The sequence below is a fragment of the Gobio gobio genome (genome assembly GCF_949357685.1).
Source record: "Gobio gobio genome assembly, chromosome: 11".
Taxonomy (NCBI): Eukaryota; Metazoa; Chordata; class Actinopteri; order Cypriniformes; family Gobionidae; genus Gobio; species Gobio gobio.
This window is the reverse complement of record NC_137104.1, coordinates 37,429,037-37,451,083: the sequence shown is the minus strand read 5'-3', so window position 1 is coordinate 37,451,083 and position 22,047 is coordinate 37,429,037. Positions and strand designations below refer to the sequence as shown.

General features: G+C 39.1%; 1 protein-coding gene across 1 annotated transcript in view; it reads left to right on the top strand.

The window, feature by feature from the left end:
- The window catches only part of pleca (plectin a), a 150,623-nt gene that overhangs the window by 5,922 nt on the left and 122,654 nt on the right, over positions 1-22,047 (top strand). The window contains exons 3-4 of the mRNA XM_079829002.1: positions 8,902-9,195; positions 15,639-15,831. Of these exons, the coding sequence (XP_079685128.1) occupies positions 8,902-9,195; positions 15,639-15,831 (487 nt within the window). The remainder of the gene's footprint in view (positions 1-8,901; positions 9,196-15,638; positions 15,832-22,047) is intronic.

Sequence of the window (22,047 nt, the reverse complement as noted above, 5' to 3'; positions counted from 1 at the left end):
CGGTTGGGTTGGTTCCATGTGATATAATTAAATCTAGTGTGTGATTAAGACGATGAGTGGGACCAGTGACGTTTTGCTTAACCCCAAAGGAGTTTAATAGATCTGTAAACGCAGCCCCTAACGCGTCATTTGTGTTATCTACGTGTATGTTAAAATCTCCAACAATTAATGCTTTATCGACGTTGACCAATAGATCTGAGAGAAAGTCTGCAAACTCTTTTAGGAAATCAGCATAGGGCCCTGGAGGTCTATATACAGTAGCTAAGGCTAGAGATAATACAGATTTCTTTCTTACATCTAATAGCGTAACATTTAGCACTAGTACTTCAAATGAATTAAACCTGTGACCTGTTTTCTGGGTAACATTTAGAATATCTCTATAGATTGTTGCAACACCGCCGCCACGACCAATCAGACGGGGCTCATGCTTATAACCGTATCCTGGCGGAGTAGACTCATTAAGACCGAAATAATCATTTGGCTTAAGCCAGGTTTCAGTAAGGCAAAGTACATCGAAACTATTATCTGTGACCATTTCATTTACAATAACCGCCTTAGGTGTGAGCGATCTAATGTTTAGAAGACCTAGTTTTAGAAAAGGTCAATATATGAGGTTACATGAAATAGTAAGTTGTTCATAAGACATGCATAAACAAAATAACATACAAGGGACACTTTACAAGACAGTTATATGTGTAAATACAGTGTCCTGGGGTGCATGGGTTTGTCTATAACTTGAGGCAAATGTTTGTGTTTTACAGGCTTTGTGTCTTTAACTGTGGACTTTTCATGTGGCCACATTCTTTTGGGCCGTAAAACGTCTTATCACTTGGTTTCCAGGGTGACTGAGGACGTTCTCTGTTGTGTTGGGGGAAGGTCTGTTACTAAGCACAAAGCATTTCAAACATATTTGTTAAATGTAACAGGCGATTATGTGTCTGATTCGCCTCAGTCGCTACATCATCTTACCTGCGCATTCAACTGAGCGAATATTTTCATAATAACGAGCAGAGTGGAATAAAGAACGTGATCAGCATGATTGATATTCAAAACAGTAAGCAAGCGCTGCTTTGTATACCTGCAGTCTTAGTTTCGCTTTCCCTTTTTGAATGACGAATATAGACAAATATATATGCTTAAATTGACAGTTATCTCCTTTACACGCAGAATGTGCATGATAGTTGACAGTTGACTTTAGTTGTTTCGGTGTGTTCAAGCACAGTTTTATTTCCCTGACGGAGGCGATGTGAGGTGACAACACAGTCGGCTTTCATCAGCGCTAGTTTTTTGGCGTCAGTTTGGTGTGTCCCTACCTTTAGAGCGCCCGCCTCCCACCCCAGAGACCACGGTTTGAATCCCATTCTGAGTGGGTTGAGTAGGACCGGTTACATTTGGTTCCATGACCTGGATGGGAGTAAGGTTTAGGGGGTGAGTGTAACGGACGTAGGCCAGTAAGAGCTGTGTGTGTAAACCTCAATCCCCTGATCTCAAGATGTGCTCTAGCGACTGATGCTATAGAGGCTGCAGTCTTTAGCCTCCTTGTTAGAGCGCCCGCCCCCCTCGCCTGAAACCACGGTTCGAATCCCGCTCGGAGCGAGTTGAGTAGGACCGGTTACTCTTATCTCATAAATGAAACACCTGTGATTCAGCAACTACCTGCTAATGCACTCACATTCATGGGGTGCTTCTCAATATCCCTCCTCAATTCCTCGCTCCTCCGTCCTCCATCCTATGACCCAGAAACCGATCGAGCTCAGCCATCTTGTAGGACATCTCAAATCTCTTATTGCACCTCGAGGAGGCGAGGAGTGAGGAGGCTTCCTGAGGAGTCATGAGCGAGGAGACACAGGTGTATTCTTTGCAGAAGTGTTTTATTGACTAAACATGGCACACATATAAATTCTCCTCCCCCTTCACATCTTGCCACAGTTTATTAATTATTATTATTGTTTACATGTACTAGACACAAATGTATGTCAAATTACAACTGTAGTAGGACAGTTGCAGAATTCAATCAAAGCACAAGAAAATTAAACAAACTGTAATACTATACAACAAATCAAAGGCAGTTAATAACTGGGAATAATGAATTGTTAGTAATAGTCATTCTATATTTAGGGGTACATTTCATGTCAGCCAAAATGTCAGGAAATCAGTTTTCTTTTTCGATCAATAAACTAGGTGGTTGAATAATATATGCCCTTAATGTGCTAAATTAATTATTTGGCAAACTTAAGCTCTAATGACTTTTTAAATATGTTAAAGGGGCTATATGCAACTTTTTCCCCAAAATAAACGTAACAATAGCCTTTTTATTTTACCATTTATGACTCAAACATCTCCTGATGAGCATACTGACACCTTGTCCGCTCACAGTGGGTGCACCTATAAGCCTGTATCCTATTTTTCCTATTTTCTGGCGGGTCGTTTTTTTCCCGCGCTGTCTGCGGATGTGACGTCACCACCGCTGCGAGAGCGAGCAGAAAATAAGAACAGTTCTGTTTTTTGGCCACAGGTGTCAGTTGCGAGTTTAAATTTCAGAAAAACGCATATAGCCCCTTTAATGAAAAATTTACATTTGATTCATTATTTTGTCACTGTTTTACGGACAAATGCTGTGTCATAAATCCACAGTATGCTGAATTTAGTATTATTCACCATCCTTACACAAGATTTCCATCTCCAGAGATATCCCCATCTATTTTTCTGATGGTTTAGTTCACATTTAAAAGATTTATGACATACAAACCACACATAACACAGTTGACAGACAAAGTAACACAGTTGACAGGAGTAACACTGTTGACAGGACACATTAGAAGGAAAAGAGAAAATGCTCTTTAAAATGATAACTCTTTTTATTCAACAAATGTAAGTACAAGCAATTCATTAAATTTAAATTGAATTGCCAACATTGTCCACCATGTGAATCCTTGTCAAGTGTTACAGTTGACGGGTAACACAGTTTTTCCGCCATTTTAGGGCCTTGTGCAAACTGCTGGCCTTGGACAAGTTAGTAGTTGACCTTGATTAACTTATGTTTTTATATTCTTTCTCTACACATTTATAAATATAACATGTGACGCAAGTTCACCAGAACAAGTTGGTAACACAGTTGACGGTCAATTAATCTACTCTATGTGCACACTTTTTTCAAAATTTCCCTCCAAAAAAACAAGTGACACCACGTGATGTTGGACATGTGACTTTGGAACAAACTATTGCTGATTTATAGGGGGTTTTATAGGGAGTAACACAGTTGACACTGATTTCTCGGACATACACAAAATGGATGATTTAATGTAGATGCATGAGCAAAATATTTTTTAAAACACCTTACTCATCATTTAATGATTATTTTGGACAAATATTTATTAGAAATATATACAGAAACATGCATTTTAGAGCTAATCTGAAGAGCAAAACCTCACATTTACCAAATCGAAAACAGCACAAAAACAGCAAATTCCAGTATAGAATATGCAATTTTTGCAAGATTAAAGATAGGTATCTGTTGGATTTTTGTATTAAATGAACAAGAAATGTCCCCTGATATAAAAAGCGATCATTGCTTGAAGTGAAAAGTTAATGTAAAATTTGTAAAATTGATAATTGACTCAATAATTGGTAATATAAAGAAATACGGACAAATGTGGTATTTTGTGGAGGTTGAAACTATTACAATATAAATAATTATTTCTAATGTTCAATAATCCCAACGTGCAAGCCAAATCCAGCGGTGTAGATTCATAACTAATTGACGGCGCTTTGAAGTGCCGTTAAAGGGAGCAAGGATATATCATTACACGTGATTCAATTCCTCCGTCCTCACATCTTTTCCTTGCAACCTTCCCTCGCATCCTGAACGGGTGGAGCTAAGACGCAAGGAAAGGAAACAGCTTGCACAAATAAGAATTGAGAAGCACCCATGTAAAGTAGCCTAGTGAACAAGTTTGGGTAAAGGCAAGACACACAAGATGTACAGTAGTTTTGAGACAGAGATAAACAGCTGCAGAAAAAGTTTTGGTGCCATGCGAAATGTAATGTATTATTGCATTACTCATTACAAATGTATTGGAGTAAAGTACACATATAAATATTAAAAAATCTAGTCAAGTAGAGTAAAAGTTGCTAATATCTTTAATACTCAGTTAAACTACAAAATAGCCAAGAAGATACATTTACTCAAAAGCGTTACACCACTGTACTGCATAAATAGTAATATTAGCTTGCTAGTAGTATGCCATTCCAAACAGTAGTTATACTTTTTACCCAGCAGCCTCTAGAGGCCAGTATTGTAGGCTAAAACAAGCCATTTGATGACATTTTATGGGGCATTTTTCAGCAACTGTTCAGATCCAAAAACTATAATGTGGCAAAGTACTTGGCTAGAATTGTTTGTGGTTAACTATGCTGGTAAATTATTTGATGTGCTAGTAAAAACATCTCAGAACCTCACAGTTTACTTGGTATATGGATGCACACAGTAAAACACAGCTGAGCATTCTTTTTTATGGTTTACAAATAATGAGTACATAATAATTGCTTTATGTGGCATAGATTATTGAGTCTATGGGTCAGTCGTCAGTGCAGATTTGTTGTGTTCTTGCTGGTTTGATAGACTGCCGGACAGGGGTAGTCTGTGATAGCTCTGTCTGCATGAATGGAGACACTTTGTCTTTGCTCACTGTTATAGGACAACAAAAGGCAGTTTCCTCCCCTGTTCTCCAAGTGGACAGAGAGAAAAACAGATCCAAATGTCATTATCTCACAGCCTGAGAGAAAAGGCTGATAATGTTTATGAATTAGATTTATTTGTGCAATTTACGGAGCAGATGGTCAGAATAATGATGGCCATGATCATTTATTCTGGTTACTACAATAACCTGGATTAAAGTTTTTTTTTTTAATTCAGAAATGTTTAAACTAAATTATTTTCCAATATATTTTCTTGCAGTTTTGTGTTGATTCTGAAATGCAATACCTTGGATACACAGTGGCACCATAAAGTAATTGAACAATAGAAAAATCTTATGAATTTGAAAAACGATATATTAATTACATCCACTAATGTTACTTTACTACTCATTGGTTTTAAAAAAAGCAAAATGGCTCAGAAAAGGGAAGTTAGTTCTGAGAAAACTTGCATCATTCTTTGCAGATGGTAGTTGTTTAGATCTTTTTTTATCTAATACGATGATGCTAAAGGTGCTGTATGTATGTTTTTCACTTTACTAAAGCATAAAAATACCATAATATGCTTGCAGCTATTTAAGAAAAATGCTAAATTCACCTTCTTGTTTCTCAAAAAAACAATGATACAGCCAGTTATGCTACTTTGAAATGTGCGTTCCATGTCGGAATGTCTGTTTTTGTTTTGGCATGTGTGATACCGCACGCCACCAGTTTACCCAATAGTAGTTGGTGGATAACACAGCATATTGCTGCCATGGAAGCTAGCAGATTCTACCCGAGTCCGACCTAAAAAACCTCAGCATCCATTAAAAAAATCTCTATGAACGAGACCATATTAAAACGCGAATAAATCAACTCAATCAACTTGCTCAAGCTGGCAACCCGCGTGAGCTTCAAGTCTGAGGAGGAGGGGGCGGGACAAACAACACTCTCCGATATTTAGAATTTAGACTGCAGTACCCATTTCAACCGCATACTGCAACTTTAATATATTTTAATTATGAAGTAAGTGTCCAAATACTTCTTTGGTGGCTGTACCTCATGAGTTAGAGAAATAAAAATATTCTGCCCCATAATATAACCGCCACTTTGGTTCTTGCATTTTGTCTATGACGTCAAGTCAAGTCACCTTTATTTATATAGCGCTTTTTAACATGCCGATTGTTTCAAAGCAGCTTCACAGTGTTAAACAGGAAAATAATGCAACAGAATTTGATTCGGCTGTACAGCCGCTCTGGAGAAAATGTTGTTGTTATCCAGCTCAGTTCCATTATCATATAGTGACAATGCGGGCAGATCAGTAATTTAAGCCCCGTTTCCACCGAAATTACCCGGAATAATTTGTACCAGGAATTTTTTTTACAGGAACTTTTTTCCCCCAGACCTGCCACTGTCTGCGTTTCCACTGCGGTCTAAAGTACCGTGAAGATTAGGCAAATTAGTCCAGAGACGTGGGACTGCGCGCGACTGTTCCTCCCAGTCAGCGATAGACAGTAATCATTTTTGAGTGACACTGTCTGCAACAATAACAAATATGGAGGAGATGCAAGCAGCGCTGCTTTTGCTAGTTATGTATTGGTTTACTAAAGATGTAATTAACAAAACGGCGGAAAGGAGACGAGCACTGATACTAAAGCGTATTCTGAAAGCTAGATTTAAAATAAGACATATGTTATAATTAGCTATTACGGACATTGACTGTGCGATTGATGAGACAACGTGCGCCATTGGACAGAAAGAGCACGACTCATATTTACTGAACGCAGAACGAACCTCGCAAGACTTTTAAAAATGTCGGTTTAAATAAAATGCTGCGTGAGTTTAACCAATCAGCATGTTTAGCGCCCAAGTCCCACCCCCAAAAGTTCCCGAACATTGAAAAAGTACTACCTCGAGAGCAGGGCCGTTTGGAGGGGGGAATATTTACCCGGAACTTCCTTTAGACCCTTGTTCCCGCGGTCGAAACACACCAAGTACCACCCCAAAATTCCTAGTTCCTGGGGAAAGTTGGTGGAAACGTGGCTTTTGTTCAAAATGTATTTGAATATTTAGTTGAAAATTGAATGTCCCCAACTGAGCAGGCCAAGCCAAAGGCGACAGTGGCAAGGAATCAAAACTCCATCAGGTGGCATAATGAAGAAAAATAAACCTTGGGAAAAACCAGGCTCAGTCGAGGTGCCAGTTCTCCTCTGGCCATCATGCCATGTCGGTGAGGCAATTATTAGATAGGAATATTTGAAAGATCGGAGTCATCACGCCGGAGACGGGTTTATTGAGGATGCCGTGTCAGTGAGGCAATTATTAGATAGGAATATTTGAAAGATCGGAGTCATCAAGCCGGAGACGGTATATTGGGATGTCGTGTCGATAAGGCAATTTATTAGATAGGAATATTCGAAAAGATCTGAGTCATCACGCCGGTGGCGGGTTTATTGAGGATGCCGTGTTGAATAGGCAATTTCAGGGGGAGTCTAATTGACACAGTCTCTGTAGACACTTCAGGGATGCGTTGGTCATGTCTGGTCCACCATCTGATCTGGATACGGCCCGGATCCAGCAGACTGCAGTAAACCTCGGGATAAACAGAGATACTAACATTAGCGTAGATGCCATTCTTTTTATGATGTACCGAGCACATCAGGTGTTATGGGAAGTGTTCCCAGTTCTGGCTGACCTAGTTTATGCAGCCTAACAATCATTTAATTTATTTGAATAATATAAATAATTTTTTTTTTATGTGTATGCCATAGTAAAGAGATGTGTTTTTAGTCTAGATTTAAACTGACAGAGTGTGTCTGCTTCCCGAACAATGCTAGGAAGACTGTTCCAGAGTTTAAGTGCTAAATAGGAAAAGGATTGACCGCCTGCAGGTGATTTTGATATTCTAGGTATTATCAACTGGCCAGAATTTTGTGACCGCAATAGACATAATCTGTTAAAAGCTTGCTCAAGTACTGGGAGGCCAAACCATTTAGTGCTTTGTAAGTAATAAGCAAGATTTTAAAATGTATGCGATATTTAATAGGCAGCCAGTGCAGTGTTGACAGAACCGGGCTAATATGGTCATACTTCCTGGTTCTAGTAAGAACTCAAGCTGCTGCGTTTTGGATCAGCTGCAGTTTATTTATTAAGCGAGCAGGGCAACCACCCAGTAGAGCATTACAATAATGTAGCCTTGAGGTCATGAGCGCATGAACTAACTGTTCAGCATTTTGCATTGAAAGCATGTGCCATAATTTAGATATATTTTTAAGATTGTAGAATGCAGTTTTACAGATGCTAGAAACGTGTCTTTCAAATGAAATATTGGTATCAAAGACCACAGGTTCCTAACTGATGACGAGGACTTTACAGAGCAGCCATCAAGTGTTAGACAGTATTCTAGGTTACTACTTGTGGAGGTTTTTTTGTCCAATAATTAAGTTGCAGGAAATTACTAGTCATCCAATTTTTTATATCAGCTATGCATTCCGATAATCTTGTAAATTGGTAAGTTTCGTCAGGGCGTGAAGGCAAACAAATTTCCATTCTCCTCCTTTAGTCTTTAATTTGTGTTTATTTACTGCTCTATTTAGTTTTTTTGTTTTGTTTGAGGAGGTGAGTCCACACTGTATGTGTCTGGATAGTTACAGTTACATTTAATAATTTAGCAGGTGTCTTTATCCAAAAGTGACTTACAAATTAGGAGAACAATAGAAGCCACCAAACCATCAATATACAATATTTAAGTGCTGTGACAAGTCCCAGATAGTCTTTGTGGCTTTTTTTTTGTAATGTTAGGGTGGATGTTAAATCACTGCAAGATGTAAGTTCTATGTACAAACACTAAAATCTCATTTGGTAATGGACATTGGGTAATTAAAATGCCTTGATTCTTGGCTTGAAACTGTGAATGATGTTCTTGTACCTGCTTTCTATGTAAAAACTGATTTGACTGATAGAAATGGCCTTTTAATTGTGTACCTGACAGATTCAATCACACTCACAGGCTGTGGAATAAGGGCTCCTTTGTGTGATCCAAGCAGTGGGCGTCAGAAATAGCCGAACAGACACTAAACTCACTAATAACCTCTTTTCAGAATTGTCTTATATGACTGCTTGGATCCATCTAAAGTCCCTTTTACCTGCATAAGTTTGGAAGGTGGTTCTTGTTGCAGTTTTTATTACAACGTTCAAATGAATACTCTGATTTCACTGTTTTTTCAGCGGAAGAAGAAGCCGAAGGACAAGAGTGTCTCTGCGGCTCTGCTAAATGAGGGTATCGTCGGGGTGATCAAACTGGCAACCCCTCTGTCTCAAGAGAAACAGAAGAAGAAGGAGAAGGAGAAGGAGAAATGCAGGAAAAAGACAGAGGAAGAGGAAGAAAAGAAGGAAGGAAAGGATGAGAAGGAGGAGGAAGGGAAAGAAGAGAAGCCCTCTACAACAGTGAGGAAAAGAAACAAACGGCACCTGAAAGTCACCATCGCACCTGGTACCGTGATCTCAGCATCTGCTGACCAGGTGAGTCTTCTAGGAGAGCCAGGAAACATTCCTTTAGGCTTATATTGCAGTATGATTTGCGACAGCACTTTGAGAAACACAGAGGGTGGTTTTAACCTTTATTTTAATGTCTGCTCAAAACAAATATTTTAAATAAAATGTGAAGATGAACAGATTAGCAGAATAAAAAATGAGAAGCTTTTAATTCCATTTAAATTACTAAAGCAACATGAAGTTTTCTTCTTGAAACCTAATGAAATATTTTTTGTCCTGTATTTTTAATTGCAACAGGAAGTTGGCATGTTAAATGCTACTTCACAGAAACTATGAAATAACACTAGTGGTAGCAACTATGAAATAACACAAATATATTTAAATCTTTTATTTATACTATTTAAACGTTTGTTTAAAGGTAGTGTTTTCGAAAGAAGTCTCATTCTCACCAAGTCTGCATTTATTTGATGAACAATATTGTGAAATATTACAATTTAAAATAAGTATTTTCTATTTTAATATATTTTCAAATGTAATTTATTCCCGTGATTATTGCAAAGCTGAATTTTCAGCAGCCATAACTCCAGTCTTCAGTGTCACGTGATCCACACAATTTTTGTAGAAACATGTTAAATTGTATTGACATATTTCCTATTGAAACAGAAAGTTTGGGCATTATATGGCTTGCCTTTATTATACATAACAGACTTTGATTTACATTACATCCATGAACCATGATTTGCCTCTTGATATTGTTGATTGGTGGCAACTGACATTAGGGGGAGGGACATTCTCATTCTGTAGAGCATTCAATTGGACAAATTGAAATGAGGTGCTGCATTCAAGATGAGTCATGTAAAAGCATTGAAGTTAGTCTTGTTAGTTTTGATAAAAGCATCTGCTAAATTGATCCATTCAATAAGTGAAATTTATCAGATGTTTAGTTGTTTATTCTCAGTATTTTGTCTGAACCACCCAACAGCTTCAAACATTGTAAAATACCCAGCTGTACCCCTAATGAAGTGCAGTGGAAGGTTAATTTTAGTGTTCATTGTGCACAATAGGCTGAAGCTGGCATTGAGACGGGTGCTGTGTTAAATAGCAGCCCCTCCCTCAGCTGACCCATGCCAATGGCAACAGCTTTCCTTTTTTTCTTACAAGCCATTGAGTGATATAAAAGCTTCTGTTATGTAAGATGTTGTCAAGCCTGAGCTCTGTTAACTACATTTGCTTGCAAAATGTGATGACTCTGCTAGAAACTGTAAATCCAATGCCTTTTATGCTTGCTGCATATACTGGACGTGTGTAAAAGAATGATTCAGGATTTCATCCAAAACATTTGATCCACAAATAATTGGTCTTTTATAGCTAATGTGGCATAAACATTTAAGGACACATAGATTCCAAGGAGATATTTGATAATATTGATAATGAAACCAGAACACCTGTTAAAACTAAAGTGTATATATACACTCTAAAAAAAAAGGCTCGTAATCATAGGGGAACCTTTTTAAGTGCTATATAGCACCAATTTTGGTGCTTCAGTGGATCTTCAGCGGTTCTTCAGAGGTGCTATATAGCACCTTAGTCAAAGAACCGGTGAAGAACCTCTGAAGAACCGCTGAAGAACCTCTGAAGAACCGCTGAAGAACCACTGAAGCACCAAAATTGGTGCTATATAGCACTAAAAAAGGTTCCCCTATGATTACGAGCCAAGAACCATTTTTGGTGCAATATAGAACCTTTTTTTTTCTTAGAGTGTACTGTTAAATATATATATATATATATATATATATATATAATATATATATATATATATATATATATATATATATATATATATATATATATATATATATATATAGTATATACTTTTAAAAAAGTAAAGTCCGAGCCCTGGCCCATAACGTTACAAGTCCGAGTATGATCACAAATGAAGCAATAACACTTCAAATACAGGATTCTCCAGCCTGTGACCGCATGCTAAGGTATGTAATCAATAGATTTCAAACGATCTGTAACAATGCAATACTAACACATATAAAAACTTGTTTTACTCACATAAGTGTGTTGCACCGTTCCTGTCGGATCCAATATAGAAGGCACAGCATTGTGTTTTAATCTCAATATGTCTGCAAATCCAGTCTCAACCTGTATCTTGTTTACAATCGATTCCATGGTGAAATGAAGCGAACAAACGCGCAATGTCTTAAGGCTGCAACATACTCCGCGAGAACAGAGAAAAAAGTTCTCGCTCCCAGGGCTGCGAGAACAAAATGACGTCATTTTGTTCTCGGAGCCCTGGTTTGGGAGTTCTCGCAGCTCGTTCTCGACACATCGTCTGAGCAGAACTTTTTTCTTGTGGGTGTCCGAGAACTATTGTGTGATTGGTCAGAATTTTATAGTGAGTGGGGTTAATGCGGAGAAACGGAGATGTTCGGCACCTGCTTTTCTTGTGAGGTACGGAATGTCCTGGCCAGAACAAACTTTGTTCTTGCTCTTACCACCTTGAGAAAACTAACAAATTTCTTTATCCTTGCAGAGTTTGTTCCATGCTTTATGCACTTGAGCTGGAACTGGCATGTTTATTGCTCGGTAGCGCGACCCATTTAGCTCCACGAGTCGGTGGGCGGGCTTGAGGCGGTGCTTCTGCGTCCTACCACGTCAGTGGTCGACATATTCTGAGATCGATCATTTTCTGGGCCTGGTGTTTATAAAAGCTTTTCTTTGACTAACAAAGAAGTTTTCAGCTCTGAAACTTACAGAATATTCTTATATCACGATGAACTTTTATATATCAAAGACTCAAGGGAAAGTTGATTTCTCAATTCATAACCTGACATTCCATTCTTAATCCGTAGGGTTTAATATAGTTTGGAGGTCTGTAGCTAATGACTCTGCAGAAAGTTTGGCGACTTCTGCACACTGTGCATCAGTGGCGTGCAGTAGATGGAAGGGTATATATATATATATATATACACACACATACACACATACACACACACACACACTATATTGCCAAAATCATTGGATTCAGGTGTTCCAATCACTTCCATGGCCACAGGTGTATAAAATCAAGCACCAAGGCATGAAGCTATAATTATCAATTACTTTTTAATTGTGTTTCCTTGGGAATCAAACCCATGACCTCACCTTGCCATTGCTGGCAGGGTGCTTTACTACTCTTTTGTAACAAATTTTAAGTCTATATAAACTTCTTTATTTAACTTGTCTATTGAAACAATATCTAGTAACACAATTCCTATAAAAAAATTGTATCTGCATCCTTAGGTGCTTGATTTTATACACCTGTGGCCATGGAAGTGATTGTAGCACCTGAATATATACTGTATATATATACACACTATATTGCCAAAAGTATTGGGACACCCCTCCAAATCATTGATTTCAGGTGTTCCAATCAGGTCCATGGTAAAATCAGCAAGCATGCAGACTGCTTCTACAAACATTTGTGAAAGAATGGGTCGCTCTCAGGAGCTCAGTGAATTCATGCGTACCGCGATAGGTTGCCACCTATGCAATAAGTCCTCACTAAATTTCCTCACTACTAAATATTCCACGGTCAACGGTTAGTGGTATTATAACAAAGTGCAAGCAGTTGGGAACAACAGCAACTCAAAGTGGTAGGCCACGTAAAATAACAGAGCGGGGTCAGCGCATGCTGAGGTGAACAGTGTGCAGAAGTCGCCAACTTTCTGTAGTCAATAGCGTCAGACCTCCAAACTTGGTGTGGCCTTCAGATTAGCTCAAGAACAGTGCGTAGAGAGCTTCATGGAATGGTTTCCATGGCCGAGCAGCTGCATCCAAGCCTTACATCACCAAGTGCAATGCAAAGCATCGGATGCAGTGGTGTAAAGCACACCGGCACTGGACTCTAGAGCAGTGGAGACGTGTTCTCTGGAGTGACGAATCACGCTTCACTGTCTGGCAATCCGATGGATGAGTATGGGTTTGACGGTTGCCAGGAGAACGATACTTACCTGACTGCATTGTGCCAAAAGTGTGAAGTTTGGTGGGGGGGCGGGGATTATGGTGAGGGGGTTGTTTTTCAAAGTTTAGGCTTGTCCCCTAAGTTCCAGTGAAAGGAACTCTTAATGCTTCAGCATACCAATACATCTTGGACAATTTCAGGCTCCCAACTTTGGTCAAAAAATTTCATAAACACACTCATAAACCTTGTAGAAAGCCTCCCCACAAGAGTTGAAGCTGTTATAGCTGCAAACCCATGACCTTGCATTGCTAGCAGGGTGTTTTACTCTTTTGTACCTCATTTGAAGTCGATATAAACTTCTTTATTTAACTTATTGAAGCTATATCTAGTAACACAATTCCTATTACAAATTGTTACAAATACAAATGTTGAGGGGGTAGTTGGGGTGCATTACTGGATAGTTTATCAAACAGAGGAACATTTGTTCATGGGGAGGCAATAAACGCTCCCCCACATAATAGATCAAATCTATCGTTGCATTGTGCAAAACACCCAGTGACATTCCACCATTGTGTGGAACTGAAGCACTAGCGCGAACACGGAGTTAGATCAGATCAGATCAGATCACCTTTCCCCTCTCCAGCAGTGATCATCCACAGCATTTTTGCACCGTCATCTCCACGGACAAACAACAGCAGAGCATCCAGCGGTATAATCACTTGACATTCATAACTAGGGCGCGTTCGTTCCGGATTCCTCTCCGGTAAGTTCCACTCTGCAGGTACATTTATCCTTAACGCTGCATCTTGCAGTCAGGCTGCTTCACTGAATATGCGTTATTCGCCGGCGGGACGCTGTAAGTTTGACATCTTTTCACTGGAGCGTTATATGCGGGGCGGCGATACTGACATTGGCGTGTTGACAGATCAGATGGGAGGGTAAACAGCAGCTGGATGCTGTAGATAGGCTGTAAATAGAGTCGCGGTACCGATATAAAGCAGTTGTTAAGGATGCTCGGTCTGTTTGCCGCATCGTTGAATCTGCTGAGCAATGATGACGAAATTATTTCTGCGCGCTATGATTATGCGCTGAGGATTTTTTTATAGCAACGATTACATTTACAGCGCACGTGAAACGTAAACAAGGACAGGAGTTTTCTGTCAGGAAATGAGATGGTTTGAAAGTCGTTAGTAGTGTGTTCTGGTCGTACATGTATGTCATAGGCTACATGATAGTTGTTACCAAGGTAGCTTGACATTGTTCTGTGAAGTAAATATTCGAATTGAGTAACGTCATTCAATAGGCCTAATACTACGGTAAACACTACCAAACGTGTGGACACTCAAACTCATTACTTTCTAGAATAATAGTCGTCCAAACTATGAAATAGTGTGTTTGTTTTATTTATAGGCCTAACGTTACAGTCAAAAGTTTGGGGTCGGTAAGTTTGTCATAAATGTGAACAAAAACAGCATACAGAACAGCATTTATTTAAAATATAAATCTCTTGTAACATAATTGTTAATAATGTAATGTTGCAATGCATTCCTTGCTGAAATAACTTAGCCTATGAAACAATTAAATTAAATCATTTTTACTTGCAGTAGTTTTGTTAATACATGCATACATAGGCAGAAGTTATATTTGCCTATAAAACAAACATTTAAGCACATGTTTTTAAGAGCATGAAGAACGAGTGCGTCCAAACTTTTGACTGGTCTAGTGTATATTAAAGTAACATGCATTACCATCTAATACAATCACTGTGGTACTGCCATGGTATTTTTGTAAGGGTCAAATCACTGATGAGTGTGATGGAAATTACTATATTGCAAGATATTTAACTTAGCTTAAGAAAAAATGTAGGGTCCAGTCTTTTCACATTCAATTCAGGACAACAAAAGTCACCGAAGTTATGCCGACTGACTTTGTAACCTCTCTAAATCACCGCCCTGCATTTTACTGTGGTCTGAAGTCTCTTCAGACCCACTAACAATAATGAGATTCATTTTCTTCCTTTGGGGCCACTGAAACATGCTGTTCACAACACCTTCATGTTGCCGTAGCAACTTGTGAGTAGCCTAATCAATTACCCTCAAATCACTCTCAGACAAGGCTTTCCGCCCTCTCCAGGAAAGGCAGCAGAAATTTCTCGATTTCTTATTTAAGTAACACTGATTTTATGCACAGACTATACAAGCTACTTTCACAGGTTTAAATGCTGTCCCACACTTTAAATAGCAATATACAAATGTATTGTTCTGTTGTGGTGTAGTCTCTTAAGATTTTATTAATAAATGTTAAACATTATGTTTTGAGTCTATAATTGATGATATGCTGTGAGAGAGTCTTCTAGTGACTCTAAACAGCCAGCAGCTGTCCAAAGACATGCTCCAAAGTGACCTAGTAGAACTGAAACCTCCACATCCTCCCGAGGAGAATCAGCAGTCTGATTCTGCATTGTGTACTAATGTTGTATCATCTCTAACACTCACGTTTATCCTGTCACCATTCCCAGGTCATGTCAGGGGGTCGTCGGCGGATACTGGAGCGGTCGGCATCGGAGGAGAGTGCGAGTGACCTGTGCTCCTCATCTTTTCCTGGAGACACCTTACCATGGAACCTCGCTAAACACCAGCGTGTCAAACGCTCCAAATCCGCCTCCGGAGATGTCCTGGACGCCGCAGAGAGAGCGGTCATCCGCATTGCAGGTCTGGTTTTGACATTTTAAGCCAAGAAACTTGAAACAACATGTGAATTACTTTTATAAAGTCTTGATTTTGTTTTTGGGGTATACTGGAATAGGTTTTCATGCTTGAATGTTTAAAAAACACCTTACTTTTCCACATATTTTACATTATTGCAGCACCTCTCTTACCAGTCTGTCAGTAACGCTCAGGGGTGCGTTTCCCAAAAGCATTGCTAGCTAACTATGGTCGCAAGTTCCGTCGTTATCAACATAGATCAACGATTCTGTGTTTCCCGAAACCATAGTTCGAACGAACATTCGCAAACAGAATCGCAGACTTGTGTGGTTGGAACGACTGCTCTCGACCTATGGTTAGAAGCATAGTTTCTTGTTTGCATGACACATGGACTTAATAAATCCAAAATAAGCAAGCTGACATTCATACGATCATATCTTTTATTTCGAATACATACAGGCATTTATGTCTTTTAGTTTGTCAAGAGATTAAAAGCACCTTTTTTGATGAGTCTGCATGTACGTACTAGTACGCAGCAGAAACGTAAGAACGAGTACGTAAGAACGAGCTTATGATTGAATCTGGAAATAAAGCTAAATAACTGAGAAAAATGAGAATTACTCCTCAGAAAAAAACTAGCATGAATTCTCAAACTAATGAATTAAAAACAGTTATTCCACCACCTGCGTGACATCATTAATCAACGTGGTTGAAGGACGAATTTTTCGGGAAACAGTCATAACTAGCTAGTTGATTTCTTCAACGATGCATCATACTATGGTAGTTAAGCAGTGAGTTAAATCTTTGTATGGGAAACGCACTGTAATACAGTTCGTTGTTATGGGAAGAAGGAGGCGGGAACCGGCGAACATTCAACAAACTTTAATCAATAAAATAAACAAACTGAAAGTAAACCCCCTTCACGGACGACTGCCGCACACACACATAACAAAACGTAAACAAAACAACGTAAAATCCAAGCCTGGTCCTCTCTCGTTCTTCAATGTCGTCGTTCCTCCTTTATGCTCCCGTCACTCCTCCTCGTCCCGCTCTCACGGTCCCTCAGCCTTGCTGCTCGCCACATGTACCCCTGTTTAGTTCTTATCTCTATTAACCCCCTCCCTCTGAAAAGCGATATGTGCTCTGATTGGTCGGCTGTACCAGTGCGTTGTGATTGGTCAACCTCTTCGAACGTGTTTCGGAAATGTCACGCCATTTACCATAACCATGTGTTTCATCACACTACTAGCACAACTAAACCAGGCCTCTACCCCTTTTTTTTTTTTTTGCATGTCTTGGACGGGAATTATTTAAATGAGGAATTTGAAAAAGCCCCTTGCAGGTTGCAACTATAATATAATCTACTATAATTTAATGACATTTTCAAAGTTTAAGTTAAGTTTCCAATATATTTTGTAAGGCAAAATTTCAGTGAAATTTAAATTTCATGGACAAAAAAAGGCTGTTGTCAATAGTGTAGCAATGTATGAAGCACAGCTCACACAGCAGTCAAACCAAGTTCTGCTGGTAAATGTAGCAAATCTGCACGACCAACTTAAACACGCTTCAAAATCCATGCAAAATTCACGATTACTGAATTTTGCTAGTGAAAATTTGCAGAACATTGGTAAATGTGAACGCACCTTAGAGTTCATGGCGCCTTTTTGAATTGCAGTCTATGGAGAAAGATGCTCTTTACAGCAATATGATATAGTGTATATTTATACCTTTTTTTGAAATCACACAGAAATGATAGCATAATTTAAAGGTCCCGTTCTTCGTGTTTTTTTGAAGCTTTGATTGTGTTTACAGTGTGCAATATAACATGTGTTCATGTTTCGCGTGTAAAAAAAACTGTATTTTTAACACAATTTACTTATCTGTACACCGCTGTTTTCACTGTCCTACAAACGACTGAAGACTTCCTTTATTCTATGAAGTCCCTCCTTCAGAAACACGTAACGAGTTCTGATTGTGTCAGCGGTTCCCGTGTTGCGATTTGACAGCAGCTTAGCGAACGTAGCACGGTCCTGTGTTGTGATTCGACAGCAGCTTAGCGCACGTGGAAAGGTCACGCCTCTTAACGGGAGATATATACGCGCTTAATAATCTCTACAGCGTCCCTGGGAAAGCCAAACAAAGGTGATTTGACTCCGGGATGAAAATAACAGCGTCTCGACGACATGGCGACAAACACACTGAAACGCAGCACTTCCTTTTCTCCACGCGACGTCCTCTTCTTCTCCACGTGGGACAGCAACAAGACCACGCCCCCTTTTTTCGCGTTTTCTTGTGGGCGGAGGTTAGTCTGTTCTACTGCTCTACTGACGTAATTAAAGCAGGAAATACCAGGATGTAGTCCTAACCGGCCGTTCGCTGTAGGCTTTGAAAGGGAACTTCTGTTAAATAAAATATCTCGCTTGGCATTGAACTTTGAGCTTTATCATTTTACAGGTATTATTTATGCTCTAGCAGCAACATTACACACTAACTAAAGTTTGAACAATGGGATCACGAAGAACAGGACCTTTAAACATCACCACATGACACATTGTCCAGCAAGTTTGTCTATAATTCTGCCGGTTGCTTTTACATCTAAACATCTATATCTAGCTTCTACATTCAAATAGTCACTCCAAATATTTACAAATGGATAAAAAGTGTCAGAGGCTTCACTAACGGTGTTAGCCTAGACAAATACTACTGTGTTTTCTATCATACACTCAAGCCTAGAATCCACTATACACAAGGAGTATTACTTGCTTGGCGGGTGTCGTTGAAGTTCCGTATAGAAGCCTTGCTTCTAGTTTCTTTTGTTTGCTTAAAATTGGCTTTTTCTGTGTGTGTGCCATTATATAGAGAACAACCAAACCGTTTCAGGATATTAACTATTTGCTTGGGAGGGGGAAAAAAACAACCCCATGGCATTCTGGATGTCCTGTATTTGCAGGTTTTATTTTCAAGTAGAACATTTATTGCAAAAAGCACATTCAGATGCATGTTACAGTCTGCTGTTTTTTTTTGTTAGATAAAAAGCTGCTTGTGTGGATATTTATATCTGGTAACCTGCAGTTAGTCTGTTCCCAGTGACCCTACCATGCTGCAAGAGGTCTGATGCAGCAGTTATTCTGTGTGTGAGTGCATAGCACACACACACACTCCCACAATATTAGGCAAGGGAGTGGTCGGAGGACTGCAGTGCTCTTATCTCATAAAGTTCCTCTGATCTGTATCATGCACATGAAGAGAAGATTCTGCCACTATTAAGCAGATTATTATGTTCCTTCCTCCTTTGTGCCATAAATGTCTTATTTTAGTGGAGAATTCTCTTCTGATTTACAGACATCTTTATCTCACAGCGGAAAGCAGGATGCTGATGTATAGGATGGATGAACTATACCCATTCATTCATATGTACCCTTGAGTGTTTTGAGACTGTTTCGGGAAACTTTAAAGCCTTTAATGTTTATGCATTTGGCTCACGTTTTTCCAAAATGATCTTCAGTGCATTGAGGGTCGGCATTTCATCTGTCCATGCCTTTGGGGTTGCTAGAGCCTTCCTTGCTCTACCAGATTTTTCCCTTTTTTTGCAGACATGACCACGTTTCTAGTAATAATCACATTTATCTTCAAAGTAGATTACCACAGGATGTTTTGATAATATTCCAAGTTTGATCTGCACTTGGCTGCCATCCTGTGGCAGTAAATTGGGGCTGTGGAAATGAGTGAGTCAGCAGCTCTGCTTGCTCACTTTGCTCTGCTAAATGCTTCATTTATATTCATTGTAGAGCTGCACAATTATGACAAAAATACTTTCCTTGACATTGTAATAGCAATTATTAATATTGATTCAAATAATCACAGTGGCCTTTATTCTAACCTCAATTATTACTTCAGAAGACATGCATCCATTTTTCATCTAGGAATACTTAAATTACAAAATCAGAATATTTGATTTATCATGCTGAAATGCATGATACTTTGCATCTGAGTCTGAATACACAAAAATTGTGACTCTTAGCTCCTTATATTTTTAACTCCAGATCTGAAGTTTCTGACTTGCCGTCCCATTGCAGGGGTCAGGTTTCACGCTGTTGCCTCTGGCTAGTGTGAGCCCTGCAGAAGGCAGAATGTCTGGAATTTTACTTGTGTAGACACCAGAGAAAGGTGAGAGGGGTTTTTTTTCTTCTTCCTTTTATTTTATGGGTTTCATGGACTGGCAAGCATAACATACTCTGACACTGAACTGACAGGATGACATGGAGTTATAGTTACCAGACACAGGATAATAAATCCAACCCAAGACCTGCTATATATTATATTATATTATATTATATTATATTATATTATATTATATTATATTATATTATATTATATTATATTATATTATATTATATTATATTATATTATATTAATTATATTATATTATATTATATTATATTATATTATATTATATTATATTATATTATTTTTTATACTTTTCATGTAAAATTTGTATACAACTATTTGTATAAACTAATATTATATTTTAGTGTGTTAACTCTTTCCCGTGACGATTTGGATATCACGGGAAAGTAGCCTAACAAGCCAGATCCACATCAAGATGTTGGGTCTGGGAACACACCATTGGCAGGGCTCAATCCGAGGGGCGGGATAAACGGTTGTCTTTCAAATTCCCTCTGCACGCAATAGGATAGCGCTACAACCAACCAGAGTGCTATCAGTGGTGAGGTTGTGGCTGAGTCCCATGCGTTTTCCCACCAGTGGAGCTGGTTGATAGATTAAACTTTTGCCGTATCCAGTTGGCAAAACTCTGAACACATTTTCCTTTTTTAAGAATGACTGCAGTGCCGTTCTTTCTTTTTTTCTTAAAGAAAAGCTTAAAGGAACATGCCACTATGAAAATAGGCTCATTTTCCAACTCCCCTAGAGTTAAATAGTTGAGTTTTACCGTTGTCGAATCCATTCAGCCGATCTCCGGGTCTGGCGGTAGCACTTTTAACATAGCTTAGCATAGATCATTGAATCTGATTAGACCGTTAGCATCTTGCTCAAAAATGACCTAAGAGATATTTTTCCTGTTTAAATCTTGACTCTTCTGTAGTTACACTGTGTACTAAGACCGTCGGAAAATGAAAAGTTGTGATTTTCTAGGGTGATATGGCTAGAAACTATACTTTCATTCCTGCGTAATAATCAAGAAACTTTGCTGTCGTACCATGGGTGCAGCAGGCGCAATGTTATTATGCAGTGTCTGAAAATAGTCCCCAGCATGCTCTCTGTGCAAGCAGGTTGTCACGTTGGTTATGTTAATGGAAGTTGGCCTATTTTCAGGTGCTGCGTAATGTCATTGCGACTATTGCACCCATGGTACGGCAGCAAAGTACCTTGATTATTACGCAGGAATGAGAGTTACTTAGTACACGATGTAACTACAGAAGAGTCAAGTTTTAAATAAGAAAAATATTGAAACTTTGGTCATTTTTGAGCGAGATGCTAACGGTCTAATCAGATTCAATGATCTATGCTAAGCTATGCTAAAAGTGCTACCGTCAGACCGGGAATGGATTCGCCTGAATGGATTCGAAACTGGTAAAACTCAACTGTTTGACTCTAGGGGAGTTGGAAAATGAGCCTATTTTCAAAAATAGTGGCGTGTTCCTTTAACTCCAAGTTTTCCAGAGTCGCGGCCAAAGCCGATTCGAAAGACCACTGTTCGCCAGCAGCAGAAGACATCTTCTTTGTTTTCAAGTAGCAGGGAATTCACACGGAACCATCGCAACTCTGCCGTCATTATGTTAAGCCCGCCCACCGACTCTATACATGATGTGACTGCCCTGACTAGAGTTTGGTTTTTTAAGCTCGCAAGCCAACAGAGAGCTGCTTGACGACCCTGGCTGCAAATTACATTTGCTGCCGCTAGGGTGCGTCTAGATTTCTAGGCTAACGGGAAAGAGTTTTTATGAGACAATGCTTCACCGCCATTGACGGAAATCTCCAAGTTAGGTTCGCTACATCCTGCCAGAGGACATCAACCCCGCCCACATCCAAAATGTCAATTTGTGACTCCCCATCCCCGTTTCGCCTCGGAAACCAGATTTGTTGTATGTGGGTTTCTGATTGAAAGGGTTTTTAGGTGTAAGAGTAGGTTTAGGTGGTTTTCCGTATGTAGGTTCCAGATTAAAAGGGTTTTTTGGGTATTAAGGGTAGGTTTTGAGTGGG